The sequence below is a fragment of the Heteronotia binoei genome, chromosome 18, assembly GCF_032191835.1.
Source record: "Heteronotia binoei isolate CCM8104 ecotype False Entrance Well chromosome 18, APGP_CSIRO_Hbin_v1, whole genome shotgun sequence".
NCBI lineage: Eukaryota > Metazoa > Chordata > Lepidosauria > Squamata > Gekkonidae > Heteronotia > Heteronotia binoei.
In genome coordinates this window covers 54,353-76,048 of record NC_083240.1, presented here as the reverse complement: position 1 = coordinate 76,048, position 21,696 = coordinate 54,353, and the positions used below count along the sequence as shown (strand labels likewise).

Here is a 21,696-nt window from a genome sequence, read left to right as displayed (position 1 = left end):
TGCTGTCAGGTGGCCATCCAGCCTCTACTTACAAACCTCTAAGGAAGGAGAGCCCACCCACCACCTCCCCAGGAGGAAGCCTCTTCCACTGAGGAACTGCTCTCACTGTCAGGAAGGTCTTCCTAATGTTGAGCCAGAAACTCTTTTGACTTAATTGCAACCCACTGGTTCTGGTCCGACCTGGGGCCACAGAAAACAATCCCACACCATCCTCCATATGACTGTCCTTCAAGTACTCGAAGATGGTGATCCTGTCACCTCTCATCCGCCTCCCCTGCAGGCTAAACACACCCATCTCCTTGTAAAATTTGGTCTCCATATTTTGTTGTCTCCTCTGGACCCGCTCCAGCTTGTCTGTGTCCTTAAATTGTGGTGCCCAAAACAACACAGTACTCTAGATGAGGTAAAGCAATACCATTACTTCACATGATCTGGACACTTGACTTTTGTTGATGCAGCCCAAAATTGCCTTGGCCTTTTTAGCTACTGCATCACACAGTTGATTCATGTTCAGTGTATGGTCCACTAAGACCCCTAGATCCTTTTTGCACATCCCACTACCAGTAGGCAGTTGCTGTTGCCATTTTCAGGGGCAATTGTGTCTATGTGAGTTTGTGTCAGCAGCTGACTTCCTTACAGAAGGGCACTGCTGCAGACCCTTTTCAAGCAGGCCTTGCTCTTTGCATGAGCTCCACTTGTTTGAAGGCAAAGGCAAATGTGGCAAAGGCTTCCAGGTGCTGAGCGTGTGTTTTGCTGCCCCTCTGTTGCCAGGAAGGGTCTTGCAAAGAACCCCGGCAGGACTGCTGATTCCTTCCTGGTCCAGCTCCTCAACCTCTGAAGGTCGCAGGGGTGCAGCCTGCCCGGGAGGGCTGAGCTCTGTCTCTGGCTGGCTTGGTGGGTTGGGGGCTTCACAGGTGGAGAAGGCCTGATGGCTGCTGCCCTCCTTTCTCCTCCTCCCCCTCCTCCTCTCCCAGCTTTCTGGCCAGAGGGACGCAGTGAATGAGGCACTGGCCCAGGTGCACGGGGAGGTGGAGCGCCACAGTGAGGCCTTGGTCCGGGCAGCCAAGGAGAAGGAGGAGCTGATGAAGGAGAAGAGTAGTCTGGCGGTCCAGCTGGCCGCCTTGGAGCGAGACAATCGGGGACTGGCAGAGGAGATCGCAGGCCTCAGGTAGGGTGGCAGCGCCCGATCTTGAGGTGTGCAGGGGGAGGGGTCTGCTGGCAGACTGCCCATCCCATTGAACTGGTCGCCAGGTGGCAGCAGGGTTTGCAGCCGGGCAGTGGGGCACGATGCTTAGCTCCCCCTGGCGAGCAGGAGTCCCAGCCGTCCCCCATCCCACAGTCTCACTTTGCTCCTTTCCTTCCTCGGCAGCTGCCCTCCTGCAGCAGCCTCAGCCCCCTCCCTCGGAAGGGAGGCATGCTGTCCCCCCGCCAAGCACTGAGGCACCGTTGGAGGTCCCAGGGCAGGGCTGGGGGGCTGTTTTACACCTCTCTCTGCCCAGGGGGGAGGAGTTCTAGAAGGATTGGGGGAGGAGCCCCCAAGAAGAGGGAAAGAGAGGTCACAGCACAGGGCCCAGCCAAGCCGAGGAGGGATTTGGGCTGCAAGTGGCTGGGGTGGGGAGGGGGAAGCAGGACTCGGTAGGACTGGAGGGTGTGACCAGCTCTCTGCCAGTGCCAAAGGCTAACCCAAAGAGAGGGCCTGAGCTGCCCATCAGGATTGTGCCCCCAGGAAGACCAGATGCTGCGGGGGGGGGGGGCGGGGAGGCAGCTGTAGGAAGGATGGAGGATGCCGTGCTGAGGGCTCTCGTGGGAGCTGGAGGGCCGGACTCTGGTGCTGTGGCTGCCCCAGGAATCCCTCATGCAGTTCTGGGCCCAGCAAGGCCGACACAGCAGGGGGCCGGCAGGAGAGGGTGGCCAGGATGGGGGGGGGTGGCCAAGGAGCCCACGAGCACCAGAGGGCTTGCAAAATGATGCTGGCTGAGGGCGGGGGGGGGGACCTTGTTGCTAATGAGCCAGGGGTTGCGGACGGGCCTTGAGCCCCATGTCTGTTGATCCCCGTGAGTGTCGCCAGCATGCCCCGCCCCCTTCCCTCCTGGGGGAACTGCACCTGTGGGTTTCTCAGGGGCTCTCCTTGTGGTCTTCTGAACTTTGTCCAGGTCAGGAAAAGATGCCTTGGAGACAACCCTTTTTGACGTCCAGCACTGCCTGGCTCAGGTGGACACCCGGAAGGAGCAGCTGGAGTCCCAGAGCCAGGCCTGGCTGCTGGCCAAGGAAGCCCTGCAAGGTGGCCGGGGGGGAGGGGGGCTTGCTGTGTCCTGCCCTTTTCTCCCTCGAGGCCGAGCTCTGGGCAGAGGGTGTGTGCTGGGTGGGTGGGGCTGTGGCAGGTCTGCTGTCCTAAAGCTTTGCTGGAGAATCCTTGGCCCCTCCTGTTCCAGCTGCTGTTCTTTGGGGGGGGGATGTTCTGTCCCTTCCCTGACTGACGTCTCCCCCCCCCCCATCTGTGGCAGTGGAGCTGAGCAGTGTCCGCAGGCAGATGGAGGCTGAGGTGAGCCGGCTGGAGAGGGAGAAGCAGCTCCAGGCTCAACAGCTGTCCCAGATGGAGAAAGAGGCCCAAGCAGCCCTGAGGACCAGGCAGGCAGCACAGGAAGATGCCATGTCCCACCTGCAGAGGGAGAAAGTAAGTGCAGTCTAGAGGCTGTGCTAGGAGTCTGCCTGCTGGAATATTCAAGTCTCCTCGCAGGTTGATGAAAAAGGCATTTCAAGGGCATGTTCCAGATGAAAAATGTCGTTTCTGTAAGCCATGTTGGATCCATCTAGTTCAAAATCCGATTGCCACCTGTGACAGCCAAGCTCAGAAATCTGCAGCAGGGGGCTCAGAAACCTGCAGCAGCCCCAGGGTGGGTGTGGGGGGGGGGATGTTCCTGAGCGTGGAGGAGGTGCCGTGTTCCTTGGGGGGCTGGCGTTCTCTGCCTTGGCCTCCCCTCTTGTGACTCCCGTCTGAGTCCTGGCTGGGAAGGCTTGCTAGAAGCCTCCAGCCCTTGGGATGGTCTTCCTTGCAGGAGGCACTGAGGAGGGAGCTGGAAGGCGAGCGGGAGGAGCTGCTGGGCCGCTTGGCGCGGGAGCGGGAGGAGCTGCTGGCCCACCACGAGGCCGAGAAGGAAGAGCTGCAGGAGGAGCTGACGGCGCTGCAGCAAGAGCGGGACGAGGGCCTTCTGCTGGCAGAGAATGAGAAGCAGCAGGTGGGGGGGAATGGGGGGGGGCTGAGGAAGAGAGAGAGGCTCTGCGCTCACCCTTGTGGGGTGGTGAGCATTTGGCCCCAGAAGCGACTCTGATGTCAGCACGATTGTGGTCGCTGAGGCACTCTGAGAGCTCCAGAGCAGGTCTGTGGCCCCGCTAGACGGGGGAAGGATCAGGGCAGGAGAAGACTGCTGGGGTGTCCTGCATTTGAGATGCTTTTGCATCCACCCCCCCCCCCACCATGGGAGGTTTCAAATGATGGCCAGAAGACAGATCCAGGGGGCAGCCGTGTGGGTCTGAAGCAATGCTCCCTCTAAGCCGCAGAGTCTTGTGATCAAAAATTCTGCTTTGTGAGCTACTGGCTTGAAAGTTGTGAGCTCCTGCATAAATTAGTTTGCTCTGGGGCCATCTTTCCTGAGCTAGGACAAAAACATGCGAGCTGGAGGCTAAAAAACTGTGAGCCACCTCACGCTTCCTCAGCTTAGAGGGAACCCTGGTCTGAAGCAGCAGAAGCACCGAGTGAGTGGGGGTCCCGTGAGACTTTCTGGCGTCTCTTGCGTATTGAGGGCAAGTAGTAAATCAGCGCACAGAAGAATGAAGATGTTTTTAACAGATTAAAAGAGTACCAATATGCTTGGTTCTGTGGCTGTCACCTGCTGAGGGAAGGAGGGAGGAACAGCGTGACAGGACTGCAAAAAAGGAAGAAGGTGCCTCTTGGCGCTGCAGAAGGCTTATTTGGCGGTGGGCCCCTCCGGAGGGCCAAAGTGGGTGCAGAGAGAGAGCCAGCGTCAGCTCCACCAGATGCCTGACTGGCCCTCCAGGTGATTTCGCCCCCTGCCTTGTCCCCAGGCCCTCTCCCTCAAGGAATTGGAGAAGACGGTGGTGCTGGAGAAGCTGTCGGGGGCCCAGCAGAGTCTGGCCGCCCTGGCTTTGGAGCTGAATGGGCTCAAGCGAGAGGCCCAGAGCCGACAGGAGCACGAGCGGGTGGGTGTGCAGCTCACAGGTCTGGAGTCTTTGCCTTGGGGACAATCCTTCCCCCTTCTCCCGTCTTTGTCCCCATGTGGAGCACTTCCTCCCCCTGCTGCTGTTGCTCAGGCCAGGACGAGTGCCCCCCACCCCCCGAGGGGAAGAGGCCATTTCCTGGGCTGGGGGGGGAGACTGCTGGGATTGTGCTGCCCGAGGCCCCACGGGCTCAGCTCTTTCCCCCCTCCCTCTGCAGGCCGCAGTCACTGCCTTGAAGGCCGAGCTGCAGAGCCTGCGCAGACAGCTGGAAGAAGCTGCAGCAGGCCACGAGCAGGAGGCGAAGGCGCTTCGGGAGCAGGTCCAGGACCTGGGGAAGCAGAAGGAATCTGCCCTCCGAGAGGTGAGCAAGGGGCCTGGGCTGATTCCCCCCCACCCCCAGTCTCTAGCTGTGCTTCTGGGGAAGGCCGCAGGTGATGTTTGCAGCAACTAGCCCCCAGAGGAAGACAGCCCCTTTCTCCTGACAGCTCATGGTCATTCATTCATTCATTTTATCCATTTGCCTAGCCCCTTTTTCAAGCTGTCTACCTCCTGGGGCTATGAGTTCTGCAGGTTAAATGTTCATTAAGATGTGGTTTCTGTTGCTGGTCTAGTATCTGCTGTCTATCAGCTTCATTGTGTGAAGTTCTAGAGCAGTGTTTCCCATTAGCAGGGTTGTGACCCAGCACCGGTCACAAGAAAAGCCAAAGCTAGCCCCGCCCCCAGCAAGGCATGAGCTCTGCTCTTCCCCCGTCTGCCTCCTTCTCCCGTCTCTGTGTTGTGCAGAGAAAATCTAGCCTTGAAGACTGACACAAGCTGCAAAGCCTGAGCTCCATTTGGCTTCCTTCCTTTCCCCGTCTCTGTGTTGTGCAGAGAGGAGCTGGGCTGCCTCTCCTTCCTTCTCCCCACCTCCCAGTGTTTGAGAGAAAAGCTGGAGTCCACTGGCACTTTAGGCCCATGAAGTGTTCTTCAAGGTATGAGCTTCCATGTGCCTTGCAGTATGCTCTTTTGGGGAGATTTCCCTGGGAGGCCTGGGTGGCAAAGAAGGGTGTGTGTGTTTTTTCCAGCTGGGAGGGGTGGGGAGTGGGCATTCCAATAGCTATCTCTTTTTTTTTGCCAAATGACCCCTGGGCAGAATTGTTGCTGGCTGGGGTCATCTGATGGTGCAACTGCAAAACGCTTTTCTTTGTGTCTCCCCTTCTTTCTTTCCCTGCAAGTGATGCTCTGTCTGTATTCTTGGTGCTGGGAGGGGGGGAAGCAACAGTGGGAGGGCTTCTAGTGCCCTGGCCCCACTGGAGGACATTCTGGTGCTTTTGGGGCATTGTGTTAGAGAATTTTGGACTGGATGGTCCACTGGCCTGATCCGACATGGCTTCTCTTATGTTCTTTCTTTCCATGTCTTTCTTTTCTTTTCTTTTCTTTTCCTTTCCTTCCATTTCATTCTTTCCTTTCTCTTTCTTTCTTTCCTTCCATTTTTACTGGATGAAACTTTTCTGTTCATCATACTGTTGTTGCAGACATAGGAGCTCTGCCAATGAAAAGTTGGCACCCGCAGTTGTAGCCAGCTGGCATTTCTATGAGATTTCTGTGTGAGTGAGTGAGAGTGAGAGGTGCGAAAGAGATTATTGGAGATTACTGCTGTATATCTCAACAACACTGGAAGTGATGGTACTATGACCTTGGCACCATTTTACTGGTCCTGCTTTTAACAACTGTCTGACATCAAAATTAAACTCCTTCTGGAGCAATTACAGGTTTTCCTGGATAAGACATCTGCCTTGGACCCATTCCAGTCCAGCTTTCACCCAGGCCATGAACAGAGACTGTCTTAGTCGCTCTCACAGGACTTAGGATAGCACCTGGCTCAAGGCGGGTCAGCACTGCTGATAGTTCTCAATCTGTCAGCAGCATTTGACGTGGTCGATTATGACCTTATGATCCACTGCCTCGCCGGATTTTGGGGGGTGGCCTTACAATGGTTTTCCTCCTTTCTCTGGGGATGGGGACAAAGTGTGGTGCTTGGCGAGCAGACTTCCTTGCGGCATCCACTTATATGTGGAGTGCCACAGGGAGCCATTCTCTTGCCAATATTATTTAACATCTATATGTGCCCCCTTGCCCAGATTACCCGAGGTTTTGGGATGGGTTGCCACCAGTACACCCAGCTCTATCTGTTGATGAGTAGCTGGCCAGTTGCCGCCCCGACCATTTGTCTGAGGCATTGGGAGCCGTGGCTAGGTGGTTACAACGGAACCAACTGAAATTGAATCCAGCTAAGACGGAGGCCCTGTACCTGAGTCGGGGTGGGGTGGGTATGGGCATCGAGCTCCCAGCTTTGGACGGTGCCACATTGGTGCCAGCCCAACAGGTGAAGAGCTTAGGAGTGACCTTGGATGCCCCCCTTTCCATGGAGGCCCAAATCACGATGGTTGCCAGGTTTGCCTTTTCTTATCTTCGGCAGATCAGGCAGCTAGCACCATATCTATCCCCCCGGGACCTGGCTACAGTGATCCATGCAATGGTCACTTCCAGACTAGACTACTGTAACTCGCTCTACACTGGCTTACCCTTGAGATTGATCTGGAAACTGCAGTGGGTGCAGAATGCGGCGGCTCGCCTGCTGACTGCACTACCTTTACTGGTGGGCATTCGGCTGGCACTCCACAGTCTGCCCATTGAGTACCGGATCCGCTTCAAGGTTTTAGTTCTAACGTTTAAAGCCTTATGTGGCCTGGGACCAGCATACCTGCGGGACCGTCTCCTTCCATATATGCCCAGGAGGTTGTTACGTTCGGCCTTCCAACATCTGTGGGCCGTCCCCAGCCCAAGAGACTCCCGCCTCGCCTCAACTAGGGCCAGGGCTTTTTCAGTCCTGGCCCCGACCTGGTGGAATCAGCTCCCTTTTGAGATCCGGGCCCTACCTGGCTTATTAGCCTTCCGTAGGGCCTGTAAAACGGAGCTGTTCCACCAGGCTTTTAGCTGAGGCTGCGGCGTCTAATCTTGATCTGGTTGGCCTCCCTGGCCAGCGCTGTCATCTGTGCTAGGAAATGGCATAAAAACTGCCATGATGTGAAACGGCTAGGCTGGGTAATATGTGATGACATGGTAATCTGAGTGCTGTTGTCTGCTTATAGAATGTTTTTATTGTATTTTATTGTTTTATCATATGTTGTACTCTGCTCTGAGCCCTATGGGGAATGGACGGAATAGAAATATACTAAAATAAACTAATAAATAATCATAATATTAAAAAGGATGAAAGAAGTTCACTGGCTAAATATCTGCACATCAGGTTGCTTTTAAAGGTATGGGAAACGCATCCAGTAAAAAGCTGCAAGCCCCTCATAAATATCCTTTTTGGGATAACTGCAGAAAAGCTTGTATGAGCTTCATACAACTTGAAATTAATCCATTAATTGCAGTACAATTCTCTGCTACCTTTCACAGCAATCTCCCAGTGTTTCAGCCAAGGAAAAGCATGAAAAATAGCTGTTAACAGATTTTCTTGAAAACAAGCATGCTTGGTTGTAGCTTGAGGCAGGGTTCCAGTAGTAACAGCTGAAGGAAGGGCCTACTAAATGTGTCAGATATTTTGAGGTAGAGCAGCTGCCAGGCCCCAGTGTGGGTGGTACACAGTGCTGGCATTCCTGATGGCAGTGGCAACAGCACTCGCAACTGCATACACTGGCCAGTGCTGTTGAGGAAGGGGTGTGTAGGTGGTGCAGGCAATTGAACATGGGCATTAGGAGTGCTTGCAAGCTGGGGAAGAACACACAAACAGATAGGTGCATGCAGTTGTGGGGGTGGAAAGAGAGGACCCTGGGAATGTATGAAAAAGTTGCAGACCGCCCACTTTCCACCCCCGTTTTGGCTCAGCATGAGTTTCAAGAGATTTTTCTGAAAATGAAGTTACTTCAGAAGATGAGGCAGGTTTGGGGGAGTACCCTGGAAGTGATATCTTAGGAAAAGGTGTTTTGGTTCAGTGTGCCTCAGAAGTGACATCACTTGGCCCTTGACCCGGAAGTGACACCACAGGAAATGATATAATTCTTATCTTCTGGCTCCACCCTCAAAGTATCCTGGCTCTACCCCCGAATTTTAGTGGGCCACGAAGGAGAAGTGTAAAAATAACCGAGCCATAGGAAAGAAAAGTTTGGGAAACCCTGTTCTAGAGGAATAGAGTTCTCACTCTGTCTGGTGTGGTGGTTAAGAGCGTGGACTCTTACGTGGGAGAACCGGGTTTGATTCCCCACTCCTCCACTTGCAGCTGCTGGAAGGGCCTTGGGGCAGCCATAGTTCTCACAGGAGTTGTCCTTGAAAGGGCAGCTTTTGAGAGAGCTCTCTCAGCCCCACCCACCTTGCAGGGCATCTGTTGTGGGGAAAGGAGATTGTGAGCCGCTCTGAGACTCTGATTCAGAGAGAAGGGCGAGGTCTTCTTCCTTCTCCAAGTTCTCCAGGCCTCTCTCCCGGCCCTGCTGGGGGTCAAACCAGGAACACCCCCTGGGCCGCTCTGCCCTTCGGCTCATTTGGCGTGCTCTTTTCTGCCCTCCACCATCACCCGTTGGAGGCTGGCAGACAGACCTTTGCTCCGTCGAGCTGCACAGAAGCCTTCCCTCCCCCCCTCCCTCCCACAGAGCTCCCCACCTTGGCCCAAAGACCACTTTCCCTTTCCTTCAAACGCCAGCAGCAGAATCATGTTGGTCAAGGTGGGGCTTTCTGCCCCAGGATGCATCACTTTCCAGTTGGCTGCAGTGGTCCTCCTTTGCTGCACCATTTCCTGTTTGGCCAGATCCTCTGGGGGCTCCACGCTGCCCCCCCCCCCCCGTCTTTCACCATCCGGAGAAACTGGGTGTCCTCTGGAAGCTTGGTCGCTGCCCAACTGGTCTCCCCGCCCCCCCCCCCCCCCCCCCGAGTTCACCAGCCCTGTCTTCATATCCTGGGAACCCCCAACCCATTGCAAGACGTGTCCCTTTAACCTCCTCTCCTCCACCACCTGTATGTTTTTAGGACCAAGGAAAGCTTGGGGGGTGGGAGAGGCCAGGTGTCAAGGAATAATGCAGTCCAACAATTCAGCAGTTTATTCCATAAGCATCTTAAGGCAGTACACCATCTATGCTAATACTGCTGCCTTAGCCCAGGGACTCTCCTTTTAACCCTTTGCCCCAACCATTACATTTCAAGCATATAAATGTGGCAAAGCAAAGTGGGAATAGCTTTTGGTGGGACCCCCTCCAGGTGTCTAATCTTTACTTCACTAGCATCTGACCTTGAGGCTGGTGGAAACAGCTTGAATAAGAAGTTCCCCAGAGAAGCGTGCAGGGAGGAAAGCTAAGCAGGAATGCACCCAGGCAAAATTACAGTACAGAATACATGGCAAGAGGAACTCAGAGGGGATGGATTGGTGGAGCTGAGGGCTCCGTTTCACACTCGGGGCTTGGGACTCTGCTGGCCTCCGGGTCCTCGGGGCTTTTGCGAGTGTTACCTGCCGCTGCTGCCCCCCCCCCAGGTGGAGGAGCTGAGGATGCAGCTACGCTTGGTGGAGGACACAAGGGACATCATGCATCGGGACTTGCTGGATGCTCAGCACCAGGTGCTGGAAGCCCAGGAGAGTCAGGAGAGCCAGCGCAAGGAGGCTGCGGGCCTGCACCGAAGCCTGAGTGACGAAGCCAAAGAGAAGGAGGCCCTGCAGAGGTCCAACGTGGAGTTGCGTGCCAGTATGAAGCGTGCCGAGAGCGACCGCATCAGGTGAGAGAGGAGTGCCTGTTGCTTCTTTCGGTTGATGTGAGGAAGCCTGGAGTGGGGTGGCGCTTCTTGACCAGACCTGTGATGGTGGCTGCAATGTCCCTGCCAGTTTGAAGCGTGCCAACGAAGAGAAGGAGCAGAAGATCGCCATCCTGGAAGACGTGCAGGCCGCTGTGAGCAAGGAGGCAGCTGACCTGCGAAGCAGCCTCCAGGAGGTGGAGCGGTCCCGGCTGGAGGCCCGGCGGGAGCTGCAGGAGCTGCGGTGGCAGGTAGCCAAGGGGAGGGGGAGGGAGCCTCTGCTGTGGGCAGGCCTGGGTCCCCCCAGTGGACTGGGAGGGGGCACAGTGGGCAGCACACTCTGCTCTCCCCCCTCCCCCCACTTTGTACCTCTCTGGACCTGTGATGTCCTCCTGGGTGCATAAATTAGAAGGGAGATGGGGGGGGGCAAGCCTCTCCTTGCGCCCTTTTCAGAATCCCAACCCCTTATGTGCACTCCCCGTGCCTGCATACACTGCTGTCCCGCTCCCCTTTTTCTTTCTGACCCTTTTGCTGTTTCCTGTGTGCTTCCCTCTTCCTCTCTGGTTCCCCACTCCTTGTAGCCCTTTTAAAGAGGCTTGAAGGTGTTTTGGGAGCCACTGGCATGCACACACGCCTCTCTGTTGACCGAAGAGGTTGGGCAGGTTTCTGAAGCAGCTGCAATGCTGCCGCCCAAGCCTGCGTCCTGCCTGGCCCCACACCTCCAGGCCCTGCTCACCCGCTGCTGCATTGCATTGCTGCTCCACAGGTCAAGATGCTGGACAGCGAGAAGACCAAGAAGCACCAGGAAGTGGCAGAACTTCAGGCCCACGTGGCTCGCGAGGAGCAGCGCGAGGAGGAGAGCAGGAGGGAGTCCTTCGGCCTCAAGCAGAAGATTGTGGCCAGTGAAGCAAGCAGGGAGTCGGCCAGGAAGGAGGTGAGGGAGGGAGGGAGGGAGGCCACACTCTTCCCGGCTGCTTCTCTCCTCCTGCTTGCTTCTCCCCTGGTCTCCTTTGGAAGAAAGCCTCTGAACAAAAGCAGTTTCCCAACTCATGTGCCAGAAGAACAAAATGTCATGGAAACACCAGGGGCTCTTGTGATCCCCCCCAAAGCCCCAGCCTTGCAGGGGGACACCTGCTGACCTCACTGGGGGAGGGGGGCTGCCAAGAGGAAAGCCCAGCAAGGACTCATTTGCATATTAGGCCACACTCCCTGACATCACCCATTCAATAGGTTACTTTCTGCATATTGACCCAGGACAGTACAGTGCCATTGGCTGCATTTCATGGATGTGTGTTCCTCTCACACAGCCCAATGAGAGACTTTGTTTCACTTCCCCCCCACAAGAGAGAGCCACGTGTGGCAGAGCAGGTGGCAGCAGGCCCAGCTTCTCCCAGGAGGGGGCGCTCATGGGTCGCTGTCTTCTGTCCTCGTTGGAGGCTGGCGCGCGTGGCTTGGGAGCGTGGGGCTGCCTAGTGCCTTCCCTCTGCCAGAGACCTTTTGGGGGGCCGCAGCCCTGTGTGGTGCTACTCTAACTTCCCCTCCAAATAACTGCTGCTGTCTCTGCATTGGACAGATCAGCAGGGATGAGAGGAACAGCCGTGGTCAGGACCAGGCCTGTTGTCTCGGCTCTCTTATGGAAATGCGTGTTCCTCCAACAAGAGAATGGTGCTTTGTGCAGAAATGCAGCAGGGCAGACTCTCTTGCAGAAAGATCTCTCCTATATACCAGGGGTGGGGACTGTCTGATTGGTTGTGGTTGGGTACCCTGTGCTGTGTCCAGATTCCATAAAAATAACAAATGGATTCCTTTTGTCCATCCTGGACATGCTGCCCCTCCCCCCCGCCCCCCACTGCTAATATGGGGAAGAAGAAACAGGCTTTCCCTGTCTTGTGCCTGATTTTATAGCGCCTCCCTCCGCCATGTCTCACCCCCCGCCCCAGCAGAGAGTGCTAGAGGCTTTTCTCATGGGATGCTGCTGAAGCCCCGGATCGCCTTGATTGCCCTCCGCTCTCCTCCTCCTGGGCGTGGCATCCCTGATGCGGCTGCACTGTGGGGCTCTGCAAGGGCATTGCGTTGTTGGCTCTTGGACCATCAGTCCCGTTCCTGATCAGCCCCAGCCCAGAGCTTGCCTTTTGCATGGTGGCTGCTGCTGCATTTGCCAAGCCTCGCGGTCTCCCTCAGTCTTTCTCACAGCCATTGCAGAGGGCATCTCTTTCAGTGCATGTGATGGAACCAGCCCAATTCTGCCTTCAGACCCGTTCCGTCAACTCCCTTTTGAGAGCTTATCTTCCTCCCACCCCTGCTGCCACCACCTGCTCCTGACCGAGAGGAACAGGACTCCCCGGCCCCCTTGCCAGCTCTGAGGCCTGGCCTCAAGGTCCTCTGCCAACCCTGGAGGATTGGCACCCTTGCCAACTACATCCTTTCCCTGGACTCCCCTCTTGCGGTGGCGTGGTCTAAGGCGGGTAAGTCCCCATTGCAACCCCAGTTGCCAACCTGGTCTTGGGGTCCTGTTCAGTCAGGTGGGCCTCGTAGCGTAGCGGGCTCGACAGTTGCACCGCCAGGGCAGTCGGGGTCTTTCAGGCAGCAGGTGCAGCCCGGACCCTCCTGGGCTTATACAGCACCCCAATATCAAGGTTTGGCTGGGCCTGTCACACAGCCCCCTTCACAAGTAGCGGCCACGACATCGTCGCAGGGCACCGCCGCTTCTGCGGTGGGGAGGGCAGCAGCAGTTGTCGCAGCAGGGAGGGTGGCCTGGTTACCAGTGGGGTATGTGGCATTATCCTCACGGGTCCATCTCCTTTCATGTCCTTCCGTACGGCGACACGGCTGCTTCCCGAGCGGAGGGGAGGGGGGAGGAGGAAGAGACGAGGCCCCAAAGCCTGCCTAGAGTTTGAGAGACTCCCCCAACCTCTCCCAGACAAGAGCGTGTGCATCGTTACCCACCTTGAGGGTCTTTCTCACCCCTCCCCAGGTTCACAGCCTGCAGCGGAAGGTGGCCGACCTGGAGCGTGACTTCCAGCGGAGAGAGAGAGAGTTGCTGGCACGGCTGGAGGAGGCCCGGGCCCAGGAGAGGAAGCTGGCTGGGAAGGGGCACAGCCTGGAGGCCAAGCTGGAGACCGCGCAGGCCGAGGTGGCGGCATTGAGCCTGCGCCTCAGTGCGGCAGAGGGGCGTTCCCAGGGCCTGGAGGCTGAGCTGTCCCGCGTGGAGACCCTGAAGCGAGCGGTGGAGTTCAGGCTGGGCAGCCTCTCCTCGGCTCTGCGGCGCACCCTGGGCGTTGGCCGGAGGGGCCCTGGCCCCAGCTCCCCCCCTCCCAGAGGTATCCTTGCTGAGGGGAGGGCAGGCTGGCTTGTCTGCCTGGCCCTGCGAAGCAAGCCCTTCTCTCTTTCCCTCGCTTGCTGTGGCTGCAGGTGGGCCGAGTAGCCCCGGCTCCCGACCCCCGTCTCCAGAGCCTGCCATCTCCCTGGGCCGCAGTGAGCAGCTGGCAGCGGACGTCGACCCAGAAGCGGTGCAGGTGGCGCTCCGGGACTTCCTGCAGGAGCTGAGGGCGACGCAGCGAGATCGGGTCTGTGGGCAATGAGCCGTCTGCTGGGGCATCAGGTCAGCGCCTCTCCTGGCTGCTGACAGTGCCGCCTCTCCCTTTGGCAAACAGGAGGAAGCCCAGTCTCAGCTAACCGCCTTGAGACACCAGCTGGCTGACCTGGAGGGACAGCGGGACGTGGTGGGGGCCCAAGTGCAGCAACTGCAGAAGCAGCTGGCCGAGTGCAGTGAAGGTACGGGGTGTGTGTGTGTGTGTACAAGTGTGTGCTTGTGTGTGCCTGGAGCCGCCCCGGGAAGGGCACAGACAGCTAGCTTTGTGGCAGTGCCAGTGGTCGGGTTCTGACGGGGGTTCCTGCAGCTCTGTCTGCCCGAGGAGGCTGGGGAGGGAGGGGCTGGGCAGCTTCCAGACCCCACCCTCCCCCGGGCACCCGGCCTTCTTTCCTGGGATGAGGCTCTTGTTACCTGGCTGTGTGCACCTGTCATGCTCTTTGCTTTCCTAGGCTGTTTGCTTCAAATAAAGATGGAAGCAGAGAGCTGGAAATGGAGCTTGTTCTCCCCCCCCCACCCCCCCCCACTCCCCATTCTCTGCCCGGAAGGGTGTCACAGAGGCCTGTCTGGATCAGACCAGTGTTACACCTTCACTCGCTGGGTATAAAGGACTTAATTTGTCCGGTACCTGTTACCTCTCAGCTCCATCCGATGCCCCCAGCTTCCTAGTATTTTGGAAGACAGAGAAAAGCCCCCCCATCCCCCTTCATAATTGATCCACCTCTATTCTGCTCCCCTCCCCCGGTCTTCTGTGATCTGATGTTATTTTCCAGTCTTCAGCGAAGTGCTTGTTTGGTGGCAAGTTCCATGTCCTGGTTAGAAAACCGACACTTCCACGTTCCATGTCCTGAAGAACACGCGGGGCAGGCCATCCGGCTCATGGGTTCTAGTCCATCCCTTCCATTTCATCGAAACATAGAGTTGGAAGGGACCTCCAGGGTAATCTAGTCCAATCCCCTCCACAGTGCAGGAACTTCAGATACCTTTTCCCACACACACCCCGTGACCCCTGCAGGCTTCATGCCCAGAAGATGGCAAAAACCGTCCCAGATCCCTGGGGCCAAACTGGCCTGGAGAAAAATTGCTGCCTGATCCTAAAGTGGTGATCAGCATTTCCCTGGGAGTGTCAGAAAGGGCCAGGAGAATGAAGCCCTGATGCAGCCCTTCCTGCCTTCCTTCTCATGACCAGCCTGGTTCACAGAAACAGCCTTGCTGTCAGATGGCCATCTAGCCTCTGCTTGAAAAGCTCGAAGGAAGGACAGCCCACCAAGAGGAAGCCTTCCACTGAGGAACTGCTCTAATGGTCAGGAAGTTCTTCCTAATGTTGAGCCGGAAACTCTTTTAATTTCAACCCATTGGTTCTGGTCCAACCTTTTGGGACAAAAGAAATCAACTCTATCACCTTATTTGACACAGTCGTTCAGATACTGTTCCCGAAAACAGCACCTCCAGTGTGGTTATCTGCCCCAAGCATTTTGTGGTGAGCACAGAGACAAGTAAGGCACTCAGCTTCTCTGCTCTCTCCCCATCTTCCTTTAGTGATTGTTTTGCTCTTTTGTCATCCAAAGGGCCCACCTGCTTTCCTGTTTCTGATATACTTGAAGAAATGTTTATGGTTTTGCCCAGACAGACCTCCTTTCTGTTCACCTTCCAGTTTTTCAGGGAATCCCCTTGGCCTTTTATAGCCTCCTTCACTTACGTCATGAACCACACTGGCTTCCTTTTAGGTTTGGTTGGAGTTGCAATTAATGTTGTTTTAAAGATCTCCCAAGCAGCCGGGAGAGATTTAGATTTTCTCCCTTTCAGCATCCCCTCATTTTTGGAAAGTGCCACCTTCTCGGTCGAATGTTGTGGTCGAATGTTGTTTGCTTTGCAACTGATGTCACCCATTTCTATAACATAGTCAGTGATTTCCTCCTCCATTTTGAGGTCACCTGCAGGGGAATTATGTCCAGGTGGGCAGTAAAGGTACTTTCTGGGCCCAGGGTGCTTGCACAGGGGCCCTGATTCCCTTCCCCGGCTTCCCCTCACTGGCAGTCTCTATGCAGCAACTGGACAAATCCTGCTCAGGGAGGCTGTTGGTGGATCCTGCACTGAGCAGGGGCTTGGCCTAGTTGGGGTCCCCCTTCCAACTCTGCGTCTTCCTTGAGATGCCCCCACCCTGTCTCCAGAGGGTCTGTCCAGGAGGCATCTGTCTGGCTCGTGGCCCGGGAGCATCTTTCCTTTTCCACGGAGGGTCCTCCATGGCAGCCTCTTATTCCCCAAGTGTCTTGCTGCCTTCTCATTCTCCTCACAGTGGTCTTGCGGACATGGGGGAGGGAGGGAGAGGCGTTTGTGGGAAGGCAGGCAAAAGAAGGCTTGGCTGAGTGCCTGAAGTGGGCGGCTGCCAGTTCCTGCCCTGGCCTCTCTCAGCTGCTGACGGGAGCAGCCCCCTCCTGCCTTGGGGCTGGTGCCCTCTGGTGCCACCGCCTCTCTCTCTCTCTGCTTCTGGCAGGGAGGCGCACTGTGGAGGGGAAGCTGAGCAGTGCCCAGGCAGCCCTGATCGTGCAGGAGGAGACCCTGTGCCGAAATGAACGGGAGCAGGCAGCTTTGCTGGACAAGGTGGCGCTGCTGGAGCGGAAGCTGCAGGCGACCGAGGATGAGAGGAGGGCTGCGCAGGTGAGGGGGGGGGAGCTAGGAGCTTCCTGGGCAACTGGGCTGGGGGTCAGTTTGAAGGAAGCCCCCATGGCTGGGTTGTGTGCGCGCACATACGTGGCTTCTGTGGTTTCTGTTCCATCTGAGCCATTTTGGCTCAGGTGTTGCCCTGCACATTTCTCACCTTGTTTGCAAGGGACACCCCCTCCCCTCCGCCTTCTGGAGCTCGCTGCGGCAGAGGGAAGGAGGGAGGGAGGGGCGTGTTTTGTCTGCCAGGAGGGTGGGGGAGGTGGGCTGGAGGAGGCCTAGGAGGGGGAGATATTAACTCCTGCGCTGGCCTGGTCCTGAGGCCCTGTGCTTCCAGGCAGGGAGAAGAGGCCAGGAGGGCTGGGGTGCCCCATGTAACTGCCCAGCCTCAAAAGGGGGGCGGGGATGCTTGCTTCAGGAGCCGCCTCTGCTGGGGGGGGGGGTTGTGCAGGGGGAAGTTTAACTCTTCAGCTTCCACTAGAATTTTGTTCTTGGAAATTAGTTCTGTATTGGCGTTTTATAGAAGACGCTACATGTGTCTAAAGGGCAGCTCCGCAATTTGTGTTTTGTGGAAGGAACCAATGTTCCCTCTAAACTGATTTAGAGTGAGCTAGCTCAGAGATTTTTAGCCTCCAGCTCACACATTTTTGTCTTGGCTCAAGAAAAAAGGCCCCAGAGCACACTAATTGATGCAGGAGCTCACAGCTTTGATGCCAGGAGCTCAACAAGTAGAATTTCTGCTCACAAGACTCTGCAGCTTCGAGGGGACATTGGAAGGGATTGTTGGACTCCTTATGTAGTGAGTTCCAAAGAATAATCTTACATAAGGCATCAGCACAGCCTGGATCCTGCCCAGTGACCTTGCAAGGGGGAGGGGGGGGGTTTGGCCAAGTGAGTGAGCTCCCCCTCCTGGCAGAAACGAGAAGCCGATGGAGAGCTTGGTTTTGAGCTGGACCTGACCTTGGTTCCCTTCAGGCAGACCACTTTTTCATCCGCTGCCACCTCCCTTAAAGGCCCCCTGAGTCGGGCGGTGGTCGTGGCCTTCAAAAGTCTCCCTTGGCCTCCCCCCCCCAGGAGAAGCTTGGCAAGATGAAGGCTGGCGAGGCCAAGCTGGAGGCGGACAAGCAGCGCCTGAAGGCCATTTTGGATGCAGCCGAGAGCCGCTGCACCCAAGTGGAGCTGTCAAGACGCTCAGTGGAAGGAGAGCTGCAGAGGGCCCAGCTGGGGCTCTCCGATCGCCAGGTGGAGCTCCAGGAGCTGCGGGACCAGGTGGACACTCTGCAGAGACAGGTACTTGTAGTGCCTGGTAGCTTCGGCCTGTGCCCGGGCTGTCCCTGTGGGCCATTTTGACTGGCTCCTCTTCTGTGCTGATCTGGGTGCCAGGGGTGAGGGAGGGAGGGAGGGAGCGTGAGAGGTCCTGCATGACTTGCTGTGGTCTCAGCTCCTGTGCGGCTTACCGATGCAGCCCCGCAGACGAGAAATTTGAGCTTTTATTTCTTGCTTGTTAAAGGCTGATTGATTCCCAGCAAGACGACTGGCTCTGTGCCTTTTTTGTAAGCAGAAGATCTGTGACCTAGCAGGCATTTCAGAGGGCAAAATGAATGGATAGGGACTGGTTATGCCAGAACAGAAATTCTGTAGACAGGAGCAGGGAAGGGGCAGGGAGGCTGTGAAACATTTGGCAGGTTGACATGTTAAGAATGTTGAAAAGATCCTTCTTGTTTAATTGGCCAATCCCATGAGGGCAGATGGACTATTCCTCTCCCCATGCCAGAGGAGGACAGGCCTTGCTCCACCCCGGAAACAACCCGCCGTCCCTCCCCCCACATGGAGTCCACCCCCACCCGCCAGCTGGCACATCTTGCCCCCCACAGGTGGCCGAGGGGGAGACAAGGGCTGGTGCCCAGCAGCTGTCCTTGGACCGCCTGAACCTGGCGCTGGTGAAGGCCGTGGAGAGTGAGAGCTCCCTCCGGGAGAAGTGGCAGGCTCTCTCTGCCTCCCTGATGGAGAGCAAGGCCACTGGCAGTTCTGCCCAGGAGAAGGCACTGGAGCTACAGAAGGCACTGACGGCCAGTGAGCACGAGCGGCGGGTGCTGCAAGTATGCAGATTCCCTCCATCCTTTCCTCCCTCCCTCCCTCCCTCCCATTCTGCTGGATGACCCTTGTGCTCTTCTGCTGTGGGGCAGGAGCGGTTGGAGGTGGCCCGCCAGGCCCTCTCTGGGGCGAAGAAGGAAAGGGGGCTGCTGGCAGAGCACCTCCAGGCCTTGAGGGCGGAGCAGGCGGAGTTGCAACGGCAGAAAGAGGAGCTGGGCAGTCACCTACGGCAACAAGAAGAGGCAAGGCCCGTGGGGTGGGGGGCCTGGGCTCTGCCCTCCCTTGTGCCCAGCTTTCAGTGCTTCCGAGGGGTTGGGGGAAGCAAGGCCTCACAAGTCTTCCTTTCCCGCTTCCTGCCTGAGTGAGGCCTTGGCGCGCCAGGCAGGATTCTTATCTCCTCCCCCCCTCCAAAGCTCTCTCCTAAAGCCAAGGGCTGGGGGGGGGGCTTGCCCAGTCTCACACACACACTCCCCGCTGTGGAAGGGAGGAAGTCTGATGGGGGCAGTGGGAAGCGAGAGCAGCCCTGGAGGTGACCAGCCACTTGCATCCATGATGCCCACTGTGGGCACTCGCTTGCCCAGGGCCTCCTCCTGGAAACTGGCGGCATCAGCACAGCATGGGGCGGGGGGTCACGCCCCCCACCAGGCACTGGCCGACTTGCTGGCGTTTGGCTTTGTTTGCTCCTTGCTGCTCTCCCCACCCCTGGAAATGTACTGGTAGGCTCAACAGCTGACCCACTCCAATCCAAATCTGACCCCCTTCCTGAAGGGGGGTGGGGTAGCTGCTTTGCACACAGAAGGTCCCAGGCTTCAAGCCCAGCAGTTCTGGGGGTGGCAAAGGCTGCCAGGAAAACCCACCATTGGGCAGCCCCTTCTAGGACTGGAGCTCTCAAGCTGGCGCAGTCTGCGCCTGGCCCTGAAAAGGGGGCCGCCCCCGGGGGTGGGAGGAATGAGCCACAGAGCGCCCCCCTCTTGGACGCCTTTCTGAGCCACGGGGTGGGCCACGGCCCCCCACCCTGAATTTGGGAGCAATCGCTTTGCTGGAAGGGAGGGAGGGAGGTCCAATGTCCCTGGGCCCTTTGAGCACAGCCCCACCCCCAGTAAGGTGTGGCAAATATTGGTCAGCAAACTAACTTCCGAATCAGGTGGGATTGGCCAGCGAAGGCAGACCAATCCAAGGGCTCCAGTCCTTGCCTCAAGCAAGCTGGCCTGCCCCCCCCTTTCCAGTCCCTGGGAAGAGCACCCGAGGGGGAGGGGGGTTGACCCTGTCTCTTACAGATGGTCCCTGCCCCTGGCTCAGGAGGGGGGCCAAAGGGGAGGGTGGGTGCTGGAGCTGCGCTCAAGGGCACAGGGCTGCTCCTCTGTGGAGCTAATGACCCTTCCTCTCGGGGTGGACCACAACACTTGGCCTTGGGGGTTCCAGCCCTGCAGGTCAGTACAGCACCTCCCCACCCCGCCAGCCCTTGCTGCGAATCGGTGCCCTGCAGCCTGTGCTGCCTAGGTGCAAGAGTGACGCTGTGGAGAGCGGGTGCCTTGACACCACCCCCCCATGCTCCTGCAGCTGCTGCGCCAGCGCCAGGAGGGCGAGGCGGTGGCCCTGAAGAAACTGCAGAAGGTTCAGGAAGACAAGCGCCTCTTGCAGGAGCGGCTGGGCAGCGTGCAGAAGGTCCTGGCGCAGGTGGAAAGTGAGAAGCGAGAAGCCGAGCGGGCCTCCCTCCGGCTGGAGAAGGACAAGGCGGCCCTCAAGAGGATGCTGGACAAAGTGAGGCCTCGGGGGGAGGGGAGTGGGTGGACAGTGAAGCCCATTGCAAAGCCACATGCGTGGCAGTAGGGGAAAGATGAAGCTGGCCACAGACACAGGCTTGCCCCCCGCCCACATCCAGGCAAAGAGGAGCTCCCGGGGGGTGGTGCTGTGTTTGTGCCCTGGCACAGCTTGCGGACTCTGCTTGTCTGCTAGGTGGAGCGAGAGAAGCTCAAAACTCACGAGGAGTCCGTGTGGCTGTCAGCTGAGAAGGGGCGTCTGGATCGCTCCCTCACCAGCGTGGAGCAGGAGTTGGCTGAGGCCTGTCAGCAAGTCCAGCTGCTGGAGGTAAGCCTCCCTCTGGGTGCTTCCAGGTTGAGTGACCCCAGTGGGTCAGGCCGGGGTTGGGAGGAAGAGAGGCCGGCTGGTCCTTCAGCCTCCTCCCCCTGCCCTCCCCCTAGGCACAGGTGGTGGAGCTTGAGCGGGCCCCAGGACAGCAGAGCGCAGCAGCAGCGGAGGCTTCTCTCCGGGGGGAACTGGGCCGCCTGCGAGGCTCCCAGCTGCAGACAGAGTGCAAGCTGGATGCCCATGAGCATGTCCCCTGGCAGTGGGGCCGAGGGCTGGAGGAGCAGGTGAGCTGAGCCCCCTTGCAAGGTCTCAATGGCCAGAGGTCTTGGCTTCTGTGGGTTGTGGGCAGGACAATGACTGGGAGCTCCGTGTTGCGTCCTCCCCCTGAGCGGAGGGAACTGGCTTCTTTTCGAGGCTTCCCCGGTAGGCTGAAGGGCTGGAAGGTCTGATCTGCACCCTTCTCCAGGGTACAGTTGGGAGAAGACAGGGTTGCCCCCCCCCGCCAGCCCTGCCTATTTCAGGCACGTCCTTCTCCTCAGGGGCTCTCCAAACTGGGGTGGGGGTTCTGCGCCCCAGTCCCCACAAGAAAGCTTTCCCCACCTTCTGTTCTCCTGCAGGTCCTGAAGCTGAAGGAGCAGCTCCACGAGGCCCGGGAGGGGCAGCCCATCTCCCCGGGCAAGTAGCCACTGCTGCCCGTCTGCCGGCTCCTTGTTCCAGCCCCCAAGGCCCACGGGTGGGGGGGGGATGACCGGCCAGCCCTTCCTTCCTACCTTCCGCCCCTTCTTCCCTCCCTTCTGTCCATTCCTCCTTCCGTCCCTTGCTTCCTTCCATTCTTTCCTCCCTCCCTCCCTTCCATTGCTTCCTGCCTCCCTCCCTCCCGTCCTGCCTCCCTCCCATCCCTTCCCAGACTACATCCTGAAGTGAAGCAGCTGCTGGAGGGAGGGAGAGAGGAAAAAAGAGGAGGACCCCTGCTGTGTCTCCCTCCCTCCCTCTTTGGGTGGTGGGAACTGGCTTTACTTTTCCTGCAGCTGTGATAATGCCAGACTGGACTTGTATTCCTGGGGGGGCTGAATGTATACCACCACTCCCTGCCACAGCTCGAGGCTCAACTAGCAGGAGCTTCCTGGGAAAGGTGATGGCCCATACACACACACACAGCCAGGTGTTGGGAGGCACCACAAGGGCTTTCTGCTCCACGGGTGGGAGGGTTCAAGCACAGGTGTGTCCTCCCCCTGCTGCATTTCCCTCTGTGGAGCTTTGTAACATTTTAA

At 57.6% G+C, this 21,696-nt stretch overlaps 1 protein-coding gene across 1 annotated transcript in view; it reads left to right on the top strand.

The window, feature by feature from the left end:
* The window catches only part of CROCC (ciliary rootlet coiled-coil, rootletin), a 45,291-nt gene extending 24,183 nt beyond the window's left edge, over positions 1–21,108 (top strand). Inside the window, exons 19-38 of the mRNA XM_060259572.1 lie at positions 975–1,168; positions 2,154–2,281; positions 2,505–2,674; positions 3,057–3,236; positions 4,084–4,218; positions 4,454–4,597; positions 9,740–9,978; positions 10,085–10,244; positions 10,760–10,927; positions 12,968–13,313; positions 13,366–13,559; positions 13,647–13,767; positions 16,077–16,240; positions 17,318–17,533; positions 18,118–18,342; positions 18,430–18,579; positions 19,898–20,098; positions 20,294–20,425; positions 20,539–20,709; positions 21,043–21,108. Coding sequence (XP_060115555.1) covers positions 975–1,168; positions 2,154–2,281; positions 2,505–2,674; positions 3,057–3,236; positions 4,084–4,218; positions 4,454–4,597; positions 9,740–9,978; positions 10,085–10,244; positions 10,760–10,927; positions 12,968–13,313; positions 13,366–13,559; positions 13,647–13,767; positions 16,077–16,240; positions 17,318–17,533; positions 18,118–18,342; positions 18,430–18,579; positions 19,898–20,098; positions 20,294–20,425; positions 20,539–20,709; positions 21,043–21,108 — 3,504 coding nt within the window. The remainder of the gene's footprint in view (positions 1–974; positions 1,169–2,153; positions 2,282–2,504; positions 2,675–3,056; positions 3,237–4,083; positions 4,219–4,453; positions 4,598–9,739; positions 9,979–10,084; positions 10,245–10,759; positions 10,928–12,967; positions 13,314–13,365; positions 13,560–13,646; positions 13,768–16,076; positions 16,241–17,317; positions 17,534–18,117; positions 18,343–18,429; positions 18,580–19,897; positions 20,099–20,293; positions 20,426–20,538; positions 20,710–21,042) is intronic.
* The last annotated feature ends 588 nt before the right edge of the window (positions 21,109–21,696 follow it).